The 16,339-nt window shown below is 43.7% G+C and overlaps 1 protein-coding gene across 4 annotated transcripts in view; it reads right to left on the bottom strand.

Moving 5' to 3' along the window:
* Positions 1-1,401: 1,401 nt before the first annotated feature.
* Positions 1,402-16,339, bottom strand: part of LOC106570700 (TLC domain-containing protein 4-B) — a 19,096-nt gene continuing 4,158 nt past the window's right edge. For 3 of the 4 annotated variants that reach the window (XM_045702113.1, XM_045702116.1, XM_045702112.1), the window contains exons 2-7: positions 7,439-7,608; positions 6,448-6,537; positions 6,272-6,330; positions 5,951-6,045; positions 2,417-2,490; positions 1,402-1,727 (exon numbers count right to left, since the gene is read on the bottom strand). In XM_045702113.1, the coding sequence (XP_045558069.1) occupies positions 1,412-1,727; positions 2,417-2,490; positions 5,951-6,045; positions 6,272-6,330; positions 6,448-6,537; positions 7,439-7,593 (789 nt within the window). In that variant the 5' untranslated portion in view covers positions 7,594-7,608 and the 3' untranslated portion in view covers positions 1,402-1,411. Of the gene's footprint in view, positions 1,728-2,416; positions 2,491-5,950; positions 6,046-6,271; positions 6,331-6,447; positions 6,538-7,438; positions 7,609-9,127; positions 9,285-16,339 lie in introns of those variants that run through there. The other variant, XM_045702114.1, reaches the window with a different exon arrangement.

Here is a 16,339-nt window from a genome sequence, read left to right as displayed (position 1 = left end):
TGGAGGAAACAGGTACAAAAGTATCTATATCCACAGTAAAAACGAGTCCTATATCGACATAAAATGAAAGGCCGCTCAGCAAGGAAGAAGCCACTGCTCCAAAACCGCCATAAAAAAGCCAGACTATGGTTTGCAACTACAAATGGGGAGAAAGATTGTACTTTTTGAATAAATGTCCTCTGGTCTGATGAAACAAAAATAGAACCGTTTGGCCATAATGACCATCATTATGTTTGGAGGAAAAAGGGGGAAGCTTGCAAGCCGAAAAACACCATCCCAACCGTGAAGCACTGGGGTGGCAGCATCGTGTTGTGGGGGTGCTTTGCTGCAGGAGGGACTGGGTGCACTTCACAAAATAGATAGCTTCATTAGGAAGGACAATTATGTGGATATATTGAAGCAGCATCTCAAGACATCAGTCAGGAAGTTAAAGCTTGGTTTGTCTTCCAAATGGACAATGACCCCAAGCATACTTCCAAAGTTGTGGCAAAATGGCTTAAGGACAACAAAGTCAAGGTATTGGAGTGGCCATCACAAGGCCCTGACCTCAATCCTATAGAATATTTGTGGCCAGAACTGAAAAAGCATGTGCAAGCAATGAGGCCTACAAACCTGACTCAGTTACACCAGCTCTGTCAGGAGGAACGAGCCAAAATTCACCCAACTTATTGTGGGAAGCTTGTGGAAAGCTACCCGAAAACGTTTGACCCAAGTTAAACAATTTAAAGGCAATGCTACCAAATACTAATTGAGTGTATGTCAACTTCTGACCCACTGGGAATGTGATGAAAGAAATAAAAGCTGAAATAAATCATTCTCTCTACTATTATTCTGACATTTCACATTCTTAAAATAAAGTGGTGATTCTAACTGATCTAAGACAGGGAATTTTTACTAGGATTAAATGTCAGGAATTGTGAAAAACTGAGTTTAAATGTATTTGGCTAAGGTGTATGTAAACTTCCGACTTCAAATGTATATGAAAGCCAAATGAAATGGAGGTGCTTCAAGTTGTTTTGGGGAGCACAGGACCATTCACACATTGAGTCTATGGTCCAGAACAAGCAGTAAACGTTTGACTTGGTGAAGCGTTTGGGGAAAAACGGACGTCATCCCAGACATGCTGTTTTGTGATAAAATGCAACAGAAAAATGAATTTGCCATGCACAGGAAGTATTGCTAAGAGGCAGTTATACACATCACTGCCCAAGATATTGCCCCTTTGTCCACATCAATGTCCTGCGTCCACTACCATATAGTTCAGTCAGTGCAAGACTTGGCTTTTTGGGAGTTAGTTGACACTGAAATAGTAGTCCCAGTCAGGTAAAGTTACTAATCCAATTGTGCACTAAAAGGGGACAGCGGTTCAATGGTCTCTCCCTACCCATAACATCAACCATCCTCTTGCTTTTTAGTCAGTCTTTCCGTTCCCCTGTGTCCCCACTTTGTGTTGTCGGGCCGAGCGCATGACCTTGTAGCAGCCGCGGGCGATCTTGTGCATCCACATGACGTTCATGACATCCAGACAGATGCTGGAGATGATCCAGGCAGCGCAGCCTCCCCGTGGGACCTGGTAGAAGGCTTCGGTGCCATACACGGACCACATGCGGCTGTAGTAGAGGGGCATGACGGCAATGCGAACCAGGAAGAAGACAACGGCCATGGCCATCCCATTAGCGATGTTGGGCCTGGAGGACTTGGGGTAACCTAACACTTCAAAGAACCAGCTGGAAGAAAGACAGTCAGTACAATGATGTAGAGGAGGAGAAAAACTGAAGTTAACACAACTCTGGGCCTAATGGGATTCAAACAATATAAAAGGGTAATCTCTCACAGGTGGACATAAAAACATCCAGTGAAATCAATATATGAAAGTAATTGTCCAGTGTTTCCAGATTTGTATGAAACATGACCTATAATTATAGTATGAGTGAAATAATTTCTCCTTCCAAAAATGTTAAAAAGCAGCTTCTTTGTGTTGGAATGGTGTGGGCGTACCCCAACAACAGAATGGTGTGGGCGTATAGCGGTCAGTAAAAATATTCACGCGAGACAACCGCTGGTCGACCAGTTCACATCATCCTCTATGAGTAAAAAGAAAGCATTTAAACAGTCTGTTTGAGATACAAGTTTGTGGATTTTTTTTTTTTTTCCCTCCAATTTATGCTTTGGCCACATACGAGTATAGGATGAGTCAACAACATTATTTGGGTGCGAGTTAGCAGAATATTAAAAGTGAGATTTTCACTGGACAGTTACTTAACAAATGAATAGGGTTTATTTTTTCAGCAGCTGCTTTGCAGGGCTTCTGAGCCAATTGGTCACGAGTGTCACTGTCCTGTCTAAACTCAGGCCTTAGTGTGGTTGGTACCTACCATAGACATATTCAATGTGTTTATATACATCTGCTACCTACCGCTGGTTGACACACGGCGTGGAGAACTCTGCAAGCAGACGGAAGTTAGCAAAATAAGGCAACATTCCGTGTCCCTGGAAGAACAGGGTAAAAACAGGAAAATGGAGAGAAACAATGAAACAGGAAAGAAAGGGACTCAAAATGCTTTCATTTGATCAAACATCACATCAGTATAGTTAAAGGGAAGCCTTCACACCATGTGTGTACAGAAAGATTAATCCAACATCATTAACAAAAGAACACATGATAATGGTAAAAAAAAAAAAATGGCGGGGGGAAACGATTTAAGATCTCGCTTTTACCATGCGTAACTTTTCAAATTAATTAAGGAGACATTTTAGAGGGGGTTGGATCTAAAATTCAATCATTTAAATGACTTTCTGATTATAGGTCTGCTCCATGGCTATTTTTCAGGAGACTCAGCTAATGTCTTCAGGCTTTTTAAGGGTCCACATTTAGTCTGTGTTCTTATTTCATCTTCAGTAGACCCCAATATACGGAGAGCTCATTCATATCATTGAGGGTATATTTACGATGACAGCCTCGATGACAGCAATGAGGTTCCAGGACTAAAGAAACACACGAAGTTAGTGACTCAGTAAAAAAAAACAGTGTCGGTGAAAAAGCTAAATTACAGTCCCTTCACAAACACACAACATGAATGGGTTAGCAACATTTCTAATAGCATAGTGTTAAGTAAAGCTCAACATAGTGTGCACGTACAGCCAGGGTTTGACGTGTAGACATTCAGCTACTAGCCAAATGAGCAATGATTAGCCATGCATATAAGAGCGATGCTGATCTAAGGGCTGGCATCAGCTCGCTCTCTGCCTGGTGGTATACAAATCTGCTCATAAAACAAGTCTCATTTCCATATCCTATTGCTAACACTGGGCAGGCTTAACACAGGGCAAGATTATCCAAATAGCACACACCGAAAGTGGAAACTTACCTTATAAGACTGAAACAAAAGTTCATATGTGGCATATACTTACTCTCAAGATATGGACATGGTTCAAGTTATACCAGAGAGGATATGAACTTTCCCAGCATCTCCATGCTAGGACCTCTAGGTACTGGTAAATCCATACTGTTACTGGACAGATAGGTCATATCTGCTCAGTGTATCACAACAGCAATAACAGCAGACAAGACAGGAAGGATTCAGTCTAGAGGAGTCAGGCCTGGTCTTAAGCTTTTACACAACCTAATTTGAATTGGGTAGTTTTTGCATGAATGTTTCGCTGGTAATTGTGGGACTATATTATTTTAAGAAACCGTATTAGCAAAGGATAGAGAGACAGACCGTAGAGAAAGTTAGAGGTCGCAACATTGTATCTGTCCCATTATGGCGTATGTGAGAGTATGGGCAGCGCCATTGAGGCCATCTCCATTTTGAAGTAGTCAATATTCCTCTTCTACTACTTCTATGAGTTGGTAAACAAATGGAAAGGGTGCATACTGCCACCTGGAGTGTGTTGTTTGAACAGGTATAAACCCAAGGTTGGCGATTTCCTGCCACCTGCAGGTATGGAATGTTTGCTCACAAGTATAATTCATTGGCTGATCCCCTAACCCATAGGAAGTCCCACCCAGTTGATTAATTCAAAATGTTGAATGTCCTTAATGGCGTTGCCCATTCTTAAACTGGCTTTTGGGCACTAGAGTCCTCTTATCGATCTCTATGAGACAGACAGATTAGAGAGAAAGGTGCAACTATAGTTAGAAGCATAACGAAGCAACAACATTGATAACATGGGCTTTCGAAATCAAACAGCAATCAAATATTAGCCTATGAATTAGTTTGCTTGTTCTGGGTATAGACTTATTGTTTTTACAATGATCTAATATGCCATAATCTACATAAAACAGCTGGTTCAATTAATAATAGTCACCGAATTAACAACATACTGACATAACAGCTTTGATACAATGCCACACAAAAAAGTAAAATCAATCAATTAGTAAGTTATAAAGGGCTTTTTAGTTGAACGGATTGCAGCAAATGTGAATAGTATGTCCCAAAGTTACTTGGTTTTTGTAATAACAAGCATGACTGTACTAAGCAGTCATGAGTGTCCAGTGACAGTATGGCCTTTAAAATAATAACGCTTTCACATTTTCTCTCAAATGTACATTGAAATGCATTGTACCTCAGAGCAGTTTTGCAATGCATACACTGTACATTATTGTCCTTCCAAGTTAGATATGAATACAATTTGCATACAACGCTAAGGGATAAACTCAACTAAGCTTATTGTAGAAAGATTTAAGGTTATGGGATGGTTTGAACCAAGTCCACTCTTAAAAACAGAGACACTAGAGGCTTGAAGTTAAGTGGGCAAGCCCTCACAGAGCTAAAGCATTACAGTGAGGACACATTCATAGACGAGACACATTTAAGCATCATTCATGGCAAACGTGTTATTATCATCATCATCAACATTTCAGTTATTCTCAAGGGTCCTCTGCCATAACAGTCTAGGAAGAAGCAGCTTTGGAAATAGTGGGGCAGAGGACGAGAGTTTGAGAGAAAGGAGGCAGAACTCATCTTTGGCACAAAACAGTAAGAGGCAGTAACGTTGTTTTGGCATGCACATACAGTACTGTTGGAGACCCCTCCACCAACATTGGGAAAGCCCGGACAAATGGAGGCATGCACAGCTCAGCACAGCTCAGTCCAGCTCAATAAAAGGCTGAGGGATCAGTGAAATAAATGCAGGTCTTAAGGGCAAGGTGAGGAGGAAGGGAAGGAGGGTGTCGGCCATTACCATCATTAAGCATTCCATGCAAAAAATACCAACATTGTTATGAGCTACAGAACCTGGTGATCTGGATGGCTACAGACCAAGGGTGAACAGCAGTGTCCTGGATGGCTGGGCGTACAACCTGTTCCACCATTATAACCAGTGGTTATAACCAGGTCCATTGTCACTGTCCAGACAAACAAGCACGTTCCTTGACTAGACAGTGCCGATTAAGCATGGTAATACCCGAAAAATCAACAAACATATCAGTCATTCTTTCAATCCAAACTATCCCTAATGATCATCCTGACCAAAACGTATGCATACTTCTTGTATCAGAACCGCAATCATTTTCACAGTGAATCACAATCCCTAACATGAGACAAAACGTAACCAACGAAAGCAATTCCCAATAACTTCCAACACATAGGCTGACATAAGAGTGCTGCTCCTGGGTGAATGATACTGTCAAGCCAACAGTATGGCCCTATACTCTTCTAATGATTCCTATACACATAGATTCAACAGCTGAGGATTAGCTAATGAGATGCATTAGAAGAACATGTGAAAATAGTGCCAGCAGGCGAGCGCCACATGTTCTCACTAGCAGAGTCCTAGCAGAGCTAATAGGAACAGAACTATGTTAACATGTTAGCACTCTCCTTACACCCAATCTCCTGGCCCTGTCATCACAATCACCCAGCATGACATGGCACAGCTGTTCACCTTTAGTTGTCTCTTTCCCATCTTGCCTGCACGTTCTGCTATTGGACAATAGGGAACTCACCAGTACATAGTAGTAAGCATACAACGCTGCCAGGTGGTGCACTACAAAAAACTTGTCGCCTATCGCCTTCCAATAGTAAAATATTAGCAGCAGATCTGGAAACAGACGAAAAGAACACAGTATTAAACAGAACATATTACATCAAGGTGAACAAAAGTGTTAAGAAATGCAACAACAAAATTCTGGTACAGCCAAAAAAGGTAAAACAAAACCGATTTTGCCAATGTCGCCGAAGAGTGGCTAGGGATTGCCAAGAGGTCAGGTAGTGAACGAAGACCTTTAGAAGTGTGTATGAGACTAAAGTGTCTTTGTTGTTCTCACCAGATATGAGGTAGCCTGTTGTCACGCCAACATTTATCTTCACAAGTGTTGGATCTCCCCTGTTGGCAGAAAAAGACAGGAAAAGACACAAATGGGTAACTTTCAACACACAGTAATAGTATGTACAGAACACAGTGGCTCCATCATGCACTTCAACAAAGCGACAGAGTCCTCACCAGACGGGGTCTTCATTGATGGCGTCATCAAAGAGCAGGATGTAGAGGCAGAAGAGTCCCACCAGCAGGGCATGAAGCGTGGACACTGTCCTAAAAGAACACACACACACCCCTTGTCAAATCTGTGATAAAACACTTTAATAAGTGATGCAGATTAAGCGTTCCTGTGCACAGTGCAGGTGGAATTAATTGATTGGTTGTACGGCCACCGGCAGACAGATTCAGACCAATTAGAACAGGAGATTAAACACCGTTCAGGGGTCACTCAGACAGGCAGGCTATTAGGCAGTCAGACAGGCAAGCGGCAGTCAGACAGGCAGAAAGCCAGTCAGTCAAGCAGGTTAGACAGGTTGTCAAGTAAATCAGGTGCTCAGGCAGACTCAGTTAGGCTGTATCTACTGTAAGCCAGGTCTGCGCTCCTCCTGTAACTACCCACATCAACATCTCCCTGCCAGTCTGCCAGAGAAAGACCAGACCACTACAGAACCTTCACAGACAGGGTCATCTGAGGGTAATCTGTAATCTTCAAGACAGCTGTACTGCAGTATACAGTACACTCTGCTATGGACAGACAAGTCAATAAAAGGGACAGTTGTAATAATAATAATAACTGACACCATAAGGATTTTATATCATAACTGTGCATGGTACACAGTGTACCATATGGTGTGATAAGTGTATTTTTGTCAGATATTTTGATTAGTAAATCTGGTGAGATATGGAGCCACATTAAGTCATGAACTGTGTAAAACCACTGGATGACTTGAGGAGTTGACAAATTAACAACTTAGCAGGCTGTCGACACTTTACTGTAAATATTCTGACCCACAATTGTGGATACGTTCGAAAACATTAACCAAGTGTGAACGTGCCCATTATGGAAATAATGAAGATGACTCTATTCTACATCCACTAAAATGTATGCATTAATGTGCTGACACATGAAGCATATTATCAGTGTGTGTTGCAGCCAGTAGCCAGTGTTCTATACCTTGAGTTCCACTCCACCTTCTGCTTGTCTGCAAGGCGTAAGAAGCCAGGGCTGACACGGGTGGAGACCCAGGGACTGACCCGGTGGAAGAGCCACTGGAAGGATAGGAAACTGGTGACCGAGATGACCAGAATGAGCTGGCTGAACAGGTCCATGGCCGCCTAAGCCCACTGGAGAGAGGAAGGGAGAAAGGTGAACCGTCAGTTGGATAGATTCAACAAAACACATATAGGTTGCGTTGAGACAACATACAGTGGGGAGAACAAGTATTTGTTAACCTGCAAAATCGGCAGTTGCTGGGCAATACGGACTTTCAGCTCCCTCCAAAGATTTTCTATTGGGTTCAGGTCTGGAGACTGGCTAGGCCACTCCAGGACCTTGAGATGCTTCTTACGGAGACACTCCTTAGTTGCCCTGGCTGTTTGTTTCAGGTCGTTGTCATGCTGGAAGACCCAGCCACGACCCATCTTCAATGCTCTTACTGAAGGAAGGAGGTTGTTGGCCAAGATCTCGCGATACATGGCCCCATCCATCCTCCCCTCAATACGGTGCAGTCGTCCTGTCCCCTTTGCAGAAAAGCATCCCCAAAGAATGATGTTTCCACCTCCATGCTTCACGGTTGGGATGGTGTTCTTGGGGTTGTACTCATCCTTCTTCTTCCTCCAAACACAACGAGTGGAGTTTAGACCAAAAATCTATTTTTGTCTCATCAGACCACATGACCTTCTCCCATTCCTCCTCTGGATCATCCAGATGGTCATTGGCAAACTTCAGACGGGCCTGGACATGCGCTGGCTTGAGCAGGGGGACCTTGCGTTCACTGCAGGATTTTAATCCATGATGGCGTAGTGTGTTACTAATGGTTTTCTTTGAGACTGTGGTCCCAGCTCTCTTCAGGTCATTGACCAGGTCCTGCCGTGTAGTTCTGCACTGATCCCTCACCTTCCTCATGATCATTGATGCCCCACGAGGTGAGATCTTGCATGGAGCCCCAGACAGAGGGTGATTGACCGTCATCTTGAACTTCTTCCATTTTCTAATAATTGCTCCAACAGTTGTTGCCTTCTCACCAAGCTGCTTGCCTATTGTCCTGTAGCCCATCCCAGCCTTGTGCAGGTATACAATTTTATCCCTGATGTCCTTACACAGCTCTCTGGTCTTGGCCATTGTGGAGAGGTTGGAGTCTGTTTGATTGAGTGTGTGGACAGGTGTCTTTTATACAGGTAACGAGTTCAAACAGGTGCAGTTAATACAGGTAATGAGTGGAGAACAGGAGGGCTTCTTAAAGAAAAACTAACAGGTCTGTGAGAGCCGGAATTCTTACTGGTTGGTAGGTGATCAAATACTTATGTCATGCAATAAAATGCAAATTAATTACTTAAAAATCATACAATGTGATTTTCTGGATTTTTGTTTTAGATTCCGTCTCTCACAGTTGAAGTGTACCTATGATAAAAATTACAGACCTCTACATGCTTTGTAAGTAGGAAAACCTGCAAAATCGGCAGTGTATCAAATACTTGTTCTCCCCACTGTATAGGCAAAACAACGAACAACTGTGGATACAACTAGGTAGACAGGCAGTATACTAAGTTTTAGGTTACAGGCAGTAAGGAACACAAACATTTTTGGCCCAACCTCAAGCTTATCACTTATAAATCCAAATCAACAGAGTTGATCTTCACTCACCTCCAATTTATCCTAGAAAAGTTATTTTCTGCAGCCTGTGTTTATCCATTTGAATTGCACCAGACATTTCACTTCTTGCAAGTCCATGGCATGACTGTGGTGTGACTGTCTCAGTGTGATGGTGTTAAATGTGTGTCAGTCAGTGAAAACCAAGTCAGTCAATGTTTAACAGAACTCACCTTTGGTTTGGCTGAACTAAGGGAGTGGAGAAGATGGGTGCTTTAGGCTAATGAACCGACATACTGGTCCAAAGCGACATACTGACACCAACAGAGGAAGTGCTGTGGAGAATATATGGTTTGTGGCTATACTGACATACTTTATGGCCAGGGACAGGGTACAGGCAAAGCATAAACTAAATAGTTCACCTAGAATGTCCCCCAGGAATTGTTCCAGAGACACTGTAGTAGATCAATATGGGTATTACATATGGACTGACAGTAGACTATAACACAGAGTAGGTTAAATATTAAAAGTGAAGGCTTTTATTTAACTAGGCAAGTCAGCTAATGACAAATTCTTATTTACAATGACAGCCTAGGAACAGTGGGTTAACTGCCTTGTTCAGGAGCAGAACGATAGATCTTTACCTTGTCAGCTCGGGGATTCGATCTAGCAACCTTTTGGTTACCGGCCCAACATTCTAAGCATTAGGCTACCTGCCACCCCATACCTCGTTCAAAGGCATGCATACACTGTGCATGCCAAACATTAGGAACACCATCCTAATATTGAGTTGCACCCCCTTTTTACCCTCAGAACGCCTGGGCATGGACTACACAAGCTGTTGAAAACGCTCCACAGGGATGCTGGCCCATGTTGACTCCAATGCTTCCCACAGTTGTGTCAAGTTGGCTAGATGTCCTTTGTGCGGTGGACCACTCGATACACACGGGAAAAAGTTGAGGTTGAAAAAACAGTTTTGCATTTCTTGACACACTCAAACCAGTGCGACTGGCACCTACTACCATACCTCGTTCAAAGGCACTTAAATATTTTGTCTTGCTCATTCACCCTTTAAAAAATGGCACACATACACAATCCATGTCTCAATTGTCTCAAGGCTTAAAAATCCTTCTTTAACCGGTCTCCCTTCATCTACACTAATTGAGGTGGATATAACAAGTGACATCAATATGGGATCATAGCTTTCACCTGGATTCACCTGGTCAGTCGGTCATGGAAAGAGCAGGTGTTCTTAATGTTTTGAATACTCAGTGTAGATATGGTGTGTGCAACTGGGGCAAAATGTTCATAAATCTGACCATATAGGCCGATGCATCAAACAAACTACTATCCTCTATTGTCAGGATTCTAGAAGGCAAACTTTAGCACACAACAGTAATGTCTGGAGTTTTACAGTTAGTCCCCAGAGTAGAGAGATGGACTCATTCTGCTAGAATCTTCCTTTCTGACCCGTGCAGAGTATAGAAAGCACTGATCCATACAGATAAGCCTTTGGCTCAAAACATCACCAGCCAACCAAGCACCAGCTCAGACCAGCAGAAGCCATTACACACACACACACACACACACACACACACACACACACACAGCGCGCTGTGGAGATTGTCATGCTGCCTTGGGTGCTGCTGCTGCGATTGGACACCCTTGAACATCCTGATGTTCTGGCTCTTATTTCGTACTGTACCATGTCGCCACATTATGAATACCAATGCATGCAGCCAGTACCTTTCATGCAGTAAAATGCAGACACTAAAATTAGGCCTACATTTTCAACTCAGCAGCACAGCATGTTAGTTTTCATCTCCAGACGATTCTACTGTATGCACATGACAGTTACAGTTGAAGTCGGAAGTTTACATACACCTTAGCCAAATATATTTAAACTCAGTTTCACAATTCCTGACATTTAATCCTAGTAACAATTCCCTGTCTTAGGTCAGTTAGGATCACCACTTTATTTTAAGAATGTTAAATGTCAGAATAATAGGAGAGAATGATTTATTTCAGCTTTTATTTCTTTCATCACATTCCCAGTGGGTCAGAAGTTTACATACACTCAATTAGTATTTGGTAGCATTGCCTTTAAAATTGTTTAACTTGGGTCAAACGCTTCAGGTAGCCTTCCACAAGCTTCCCACAATAAGTTGGGTGAATTTTGGCCCATTCCTCCTGACAGAGCTGGTGTAACTGAGTCAGGTTTGTAAGCCTCCTTGCTCACACACGCTTTTTCAGTTCTGCCCACAAATTTTCAATAGGATTGAGGTCAGGGCTTTGTGATGGCCACTCCAATACCTTGACTTTGTTGTACTTAAGCCTTTGGAAGTATGCTTGGGGTCATTGTCCATTTGGAAGACACATTTGCGACCAAGCTTTAACTTCCTGACTGATGTCTTGAGATGTTGCTTAAATATACTGCTCAAAAAAATAAAAGGGAACACTTAAACAACACATCCTAGATCTGAATGAAATAAATAATCTTATTAAATACTTTTTTCTTTACATAGTTGAATGTGCTGACAACAAAATCACACAAAAATAATCAATGGAAATCCAATTTATCAACCCATGGAGGTCTGGATTTGGAGTCACACTCAAAATTAAAGTGGAAAATCACACTACAGGCTGATCCAACTTTGATGTAATGTCCTTAAAACTATTCAAAATGAGGCTCAGTAGTGTGTGTGGCCTCCACGTGCCTGTATGACCTCCCTACAACGCCTTGCCATGCTCCTGGTGAGGTGACGGATGGTCTCCTGAGGGATCTCCTCCCAGACCTGGACTAAAGCATCCGCCAACTCCTGGACAGTCTGTGGTGCAACGTGGCATTGGTGGCTGGAGTGAGACATGATGTCCCAGATGTGCTCAATTGGATTCAGGTCTGGGGAACGGGCGGGCCAGTCCATAGCATCAATGCCTTCCTCTTGCAGGAACTGCTGACACACTCCAGCCACATGAGGTCTAGCATTGTCTTGCATTAGGAGGAACCCAGGGCCAACCGCACCAGCATATGGTCTCACAAGGGGTCTGAGGATCTCATCTCGGTACCTAATGGCAGTTAGGCTACCTCTGGCGAGCACATGAACGGCTGTGTGGCCCCCCAAAGAAATGCCACCCCACACCATGACTGACCCACCGCCGAACCGGTCATGCTGGAGGATGTTGCAGGCAGCAGAACGTTCTCCACGGCGTCTCCAGACTCTGTCACGTCTGTCACGTGCTCAGTGTGAACCTGCTTTCATCTGTGAAGAGCACAGGGCGCCAGTGGCGAAATTGCAAATCTTGGTGTTCTCTGGCAAATGCCAAACGTCCTGCACGGTGTTGGGCTGTAAGCACAACCCCCACCTGTGGACGTCGGGCCCTCATGGAGTCTGTTTCTGACCGTTTGAGCAGACACATGCACATTTGTGGCCTGCTGGAGGTCATTTTGCAGGGCTCTGGCAGTGCTTCTCCTGCTCCTCCTTGCACAAAGGCGGAGGTAGCGGTCCTGCTGCTGGGTTGTTGCCCTCCTACGGCCTCCTCCACGTCTCCTAATGTACTGGCCTGTCTCCTGGTAGCGCCTCCATGCTCTGGACACTACGCTGACAGACACAGCAAACCTTCTTGCCACAGCTCGCATTGATGTGCCATCCTGGATGAGCTGCACTACCTGAGCCACTTGTGTGGGTTGTAGACTCCGTCTCATGCTACCACTAGAGTGAAAGCACCGCCAGCATTCAAAAGTGACCAAAACATCAGCCAGGAAGCATAGGAACTGAGAAGTGGTCTGTGGTCCCCACCTGCAGAACCACTCCTTTATTGGGGGTGTCTTGCTAATTGCCTATAATTTCCACCTGTTGTCTATTCCATTTGCACAACAGCAGTTGAATTTTATTGTCAATCAGTGTTGCTTCCTAAGTGGACAGTTTGATTTCACAGAAGTGTGATTGACTTGGAGTTACATTGTGTTGTTTAAGTGTTCCCTTTATTTTTTTGAGCAGTGTATATATCCACATAATTTACCTCCCTCATGATGCCATCTATTTTGTGAAGAGCACCCAGTCCCACCTGCAGCAAAGCACCCCCACAACATGATGCTGCCAACCCCATGCTTCATGGTTGGGATGATGTTCTTTGGCTTGCAAGCCTCCCCCTTTTTCCTCCAAACATAACGATGGTCATTATGGCCAAACAGTTCTATTATTGTTTCATCAGACCAGAGAACATTTCTCCAAAAAGTACAATCTTTGCCCAGATGTGCAGTTGCAAACCGTAGTCTGGCTTTTTTATGGTGGTTTTGGAGCAGTGGCTTCTTCCTTGCTGAGGGGCCTTTCAGGTTATGTCAATATAGGACTCGTTTTACTGTGGATATAGATACTGTTGTACCCGTTTCCTCCAGCATCTTTACAAGGTCATTTGCTGTTGTTCTGGGATTGATTTGCACTTTTTGCACCAAAGTACGTTCATCTCTAGGAGACAGAACGCGTCTCCTTCCTGAGCAGTATGATGGCTGCGTGGTCCCATGGTGTTTATACTTGCGTACTATTGTTTGTACAGATGAACGTGGTACCTTCAGGCGTTTGGAAATTGCTCCCAAGGATGAACCAGACTTGTGGAGGTCTACAATTTTTTTTCCTGAGGTATTGGCTGATTTCTTTTGATTTCCGCATGATGTCAAGCAAAGAGGCACTGAGTTTGAAGGTAGGCCTTGAAATTCATCCCCAGGTACACCTCCAATTGACTCAAATTATGTCAATTAGCCTATCAGAAGCTTCTAACGCCATGACATCATTTTCTGGAATTTTTCAAGCTGTTTAAAGGCACAGTCAAGTTAGTGTATGTAAACATCTGACCCACTGGAATTGTGATACAGTGAATTATAAGTGACATAATCTGTCTGTAAACAATTGTCGGAAAAATTACTTGTGTCATGCACAAAGTAGATGTCCTAACCGACTTGCCAAAACTATAGTTTGTTAACAAGAAATGTGTGGAGTGGTTGAAAAACAAGTTTTAATGACTCCAACCTAAGTGTATGTAAACTTTCGACTTCAACTGTATGTACTTTATTATTATTATTGCCTATGCCAGTCGATAGGCTAATGGGCTAGTACACTGTGAATCCATGACCATAAGGGCTCAGATCCCAGCAGCAGTAGAGCAGAGCGTCGGTTGGGGCTATGACCCAGGAGACAGCCCGTCTCTGCCTTAGCAGTGGTGTGTGGCAGTAAACCAGCCCGATCCTGCCACTCAGAGATACACTCACCAGCACTGCAGAAAGCAAAGCAAAGCAAAGCACACACACACACACACGACATGATACCTTCTGATACCTTCTGAATACTCTCCCAGTGAGCCAGTTCAATCAGTGTGGTTTACAATCAAGCGCAATAGTAAATTATTATTTTTAATTGAACCTTTATTTAACTAAGCAAATCAGTTAAGAGCAAATTCTTATTGACAATGACGGCCTACACAGGCCAAACCCGGACGACGCTGGGCCAATTGTGCGCCGCCCTATGGGACTCCCAATCACGGCCGGTTGTGATACAGCCTGGAATCAAACCAGGGTGTCTGTAGTGACGCCTCAAGCACTGAGATGCAGTGGCTTAGACCGCTGCGCCACTAAGGAGCCCTAGTAGTGGTGTGTGTGTGTGTGTGTGTGTGTGTATTCATATCATATAGGCTATGAACACTTGGACACTTCTTGGAATGCAAATGGTTCAAATGGTTGGGCCTACACAAAGTTTCACAAATATACCTAGTCAGTCAGTGCACCTAGATTTTCTCTAATTCTAGCTTCCTCAACCACAACAAAGGTCCCAGCCAACAAAGCAGTGTCATGGCTGATGTTAACAAGTGCATGTCAGGCACAGCAGGCTACTGCAGTCGGTGTGGGAGTCATGGCTCCCACTGCACTCTCTGCCTGTCTGTCACACTTGAAGCATTTGCATAAAGGGCTGATTAGATTGGCTTTTGGATAAGTCAACCATGTCGAACTCCAAAGATGTACATCTCTGAAACAGTTAGGGTAGACATATACCTTATCTTCCTGAAAAACACTACATCTCTAGTTCTCTCTCTGGCCTGGGTTCCATTTTAGAGGACTCCAGTGCTTTATTATATGTTATTACCATAGTGAGGAGGTCGAACCACTCGACCAAAAAACATTTAAAAATAAAAGATACCATAAATTACCATACGCATAAAAAGCTTATTTCTCTCAAATTTTGTGTACAAATGTATTTACATCTCTGTTAGTGAGCATTTATCCTTTGCCAAGATAATCCATCCACCGAAAACATGTGGCATATCAAGAAGCTGATTAAAAGCAGGTTCATTACACAGGTGCACCTTGTGCTGGGGACAATAAAATGCAGGTGTGTCAGACAACACAATGCCACACGTCTCAAGTTTTGAGGGAGCGCGCAATTGGCATGCTGACTGCAGGAATGTCTACCAGAGCTGTTGCCAGAGAATTTAATGTTAATTTCTCTACCATAAACCATGTCGTTTTAGAGAATTTGGCAGTATGTCCAAACGGCCTCACAACCGCAGACCACGTGTAACCACGCCAGCCTAGAACATCCACGTCCGGCTTCTTCCCCTGTGGGATCATCGGAGACCAGCCACCCGGACAGCTGATGAGACCGTGGGTTTGCACAACTGAAGGATTTCTGCACAAACTGTCAGAAATTCTCAGGGAAGCTCATCTGCGTTCTCGTTGTCCTCACCAGGGTCTTGACCTGACTGTAGTTTGGCTTAGTAACCGACTTCAGTGGGCAAATGCTCACCTCCGATGGCACTGGCATGCTAGAGAAGTGTGCTCTTCACGGATTCATCCAAATTTCAACTGTACCGGGCAGATGGAAGACAGTATGGCGTCGTGTGGGCGATCGGGTTTGCTGATGTCAACGTTGTGAACAGAGTGCCCCATGGTGGCGTTAGGGTTATGGTTTGTGCTGGCATAAACTACGGACAACGAACACAATTGCATTTTATCGAATGCAATTTGAATGCACAGAGATACCGTGATGAGATCCTAAGGCCCATACATGTAATTTTGTTGTTTAAACACTTCATTGAAATACTGTAGAATTACAATCATTCCTATGGAGGACTGCTCCTTCTGGGGAGTACCAATATGGCCGACCGGTGGCTTCAAAGCCTTCCACTGGCCAATACATAGCATTGGCAATCCAGGGTTTATATACGTCATTGTTTTTTTCTACATGTATGGACACGGTGCAGCCTTTAGTAGGTACGCAA

Source organism: Salmo salar, chromosome ssa19 (genome assembly GCF_905237065.1).
Source record: "Salmo salar chromosome ssa19, Ssal_v3.1, whole genome shotgun sequence".
NCBI classification, from domain to species: Eukaryota; Metazoa; Chordata; class Actinopteri; order Salmoniformes; family Salmonidae; genus Salmo; species Salmo salar.
This window is presented reverse-complemented; position numbering and strand designations above follow the sequence as displayed.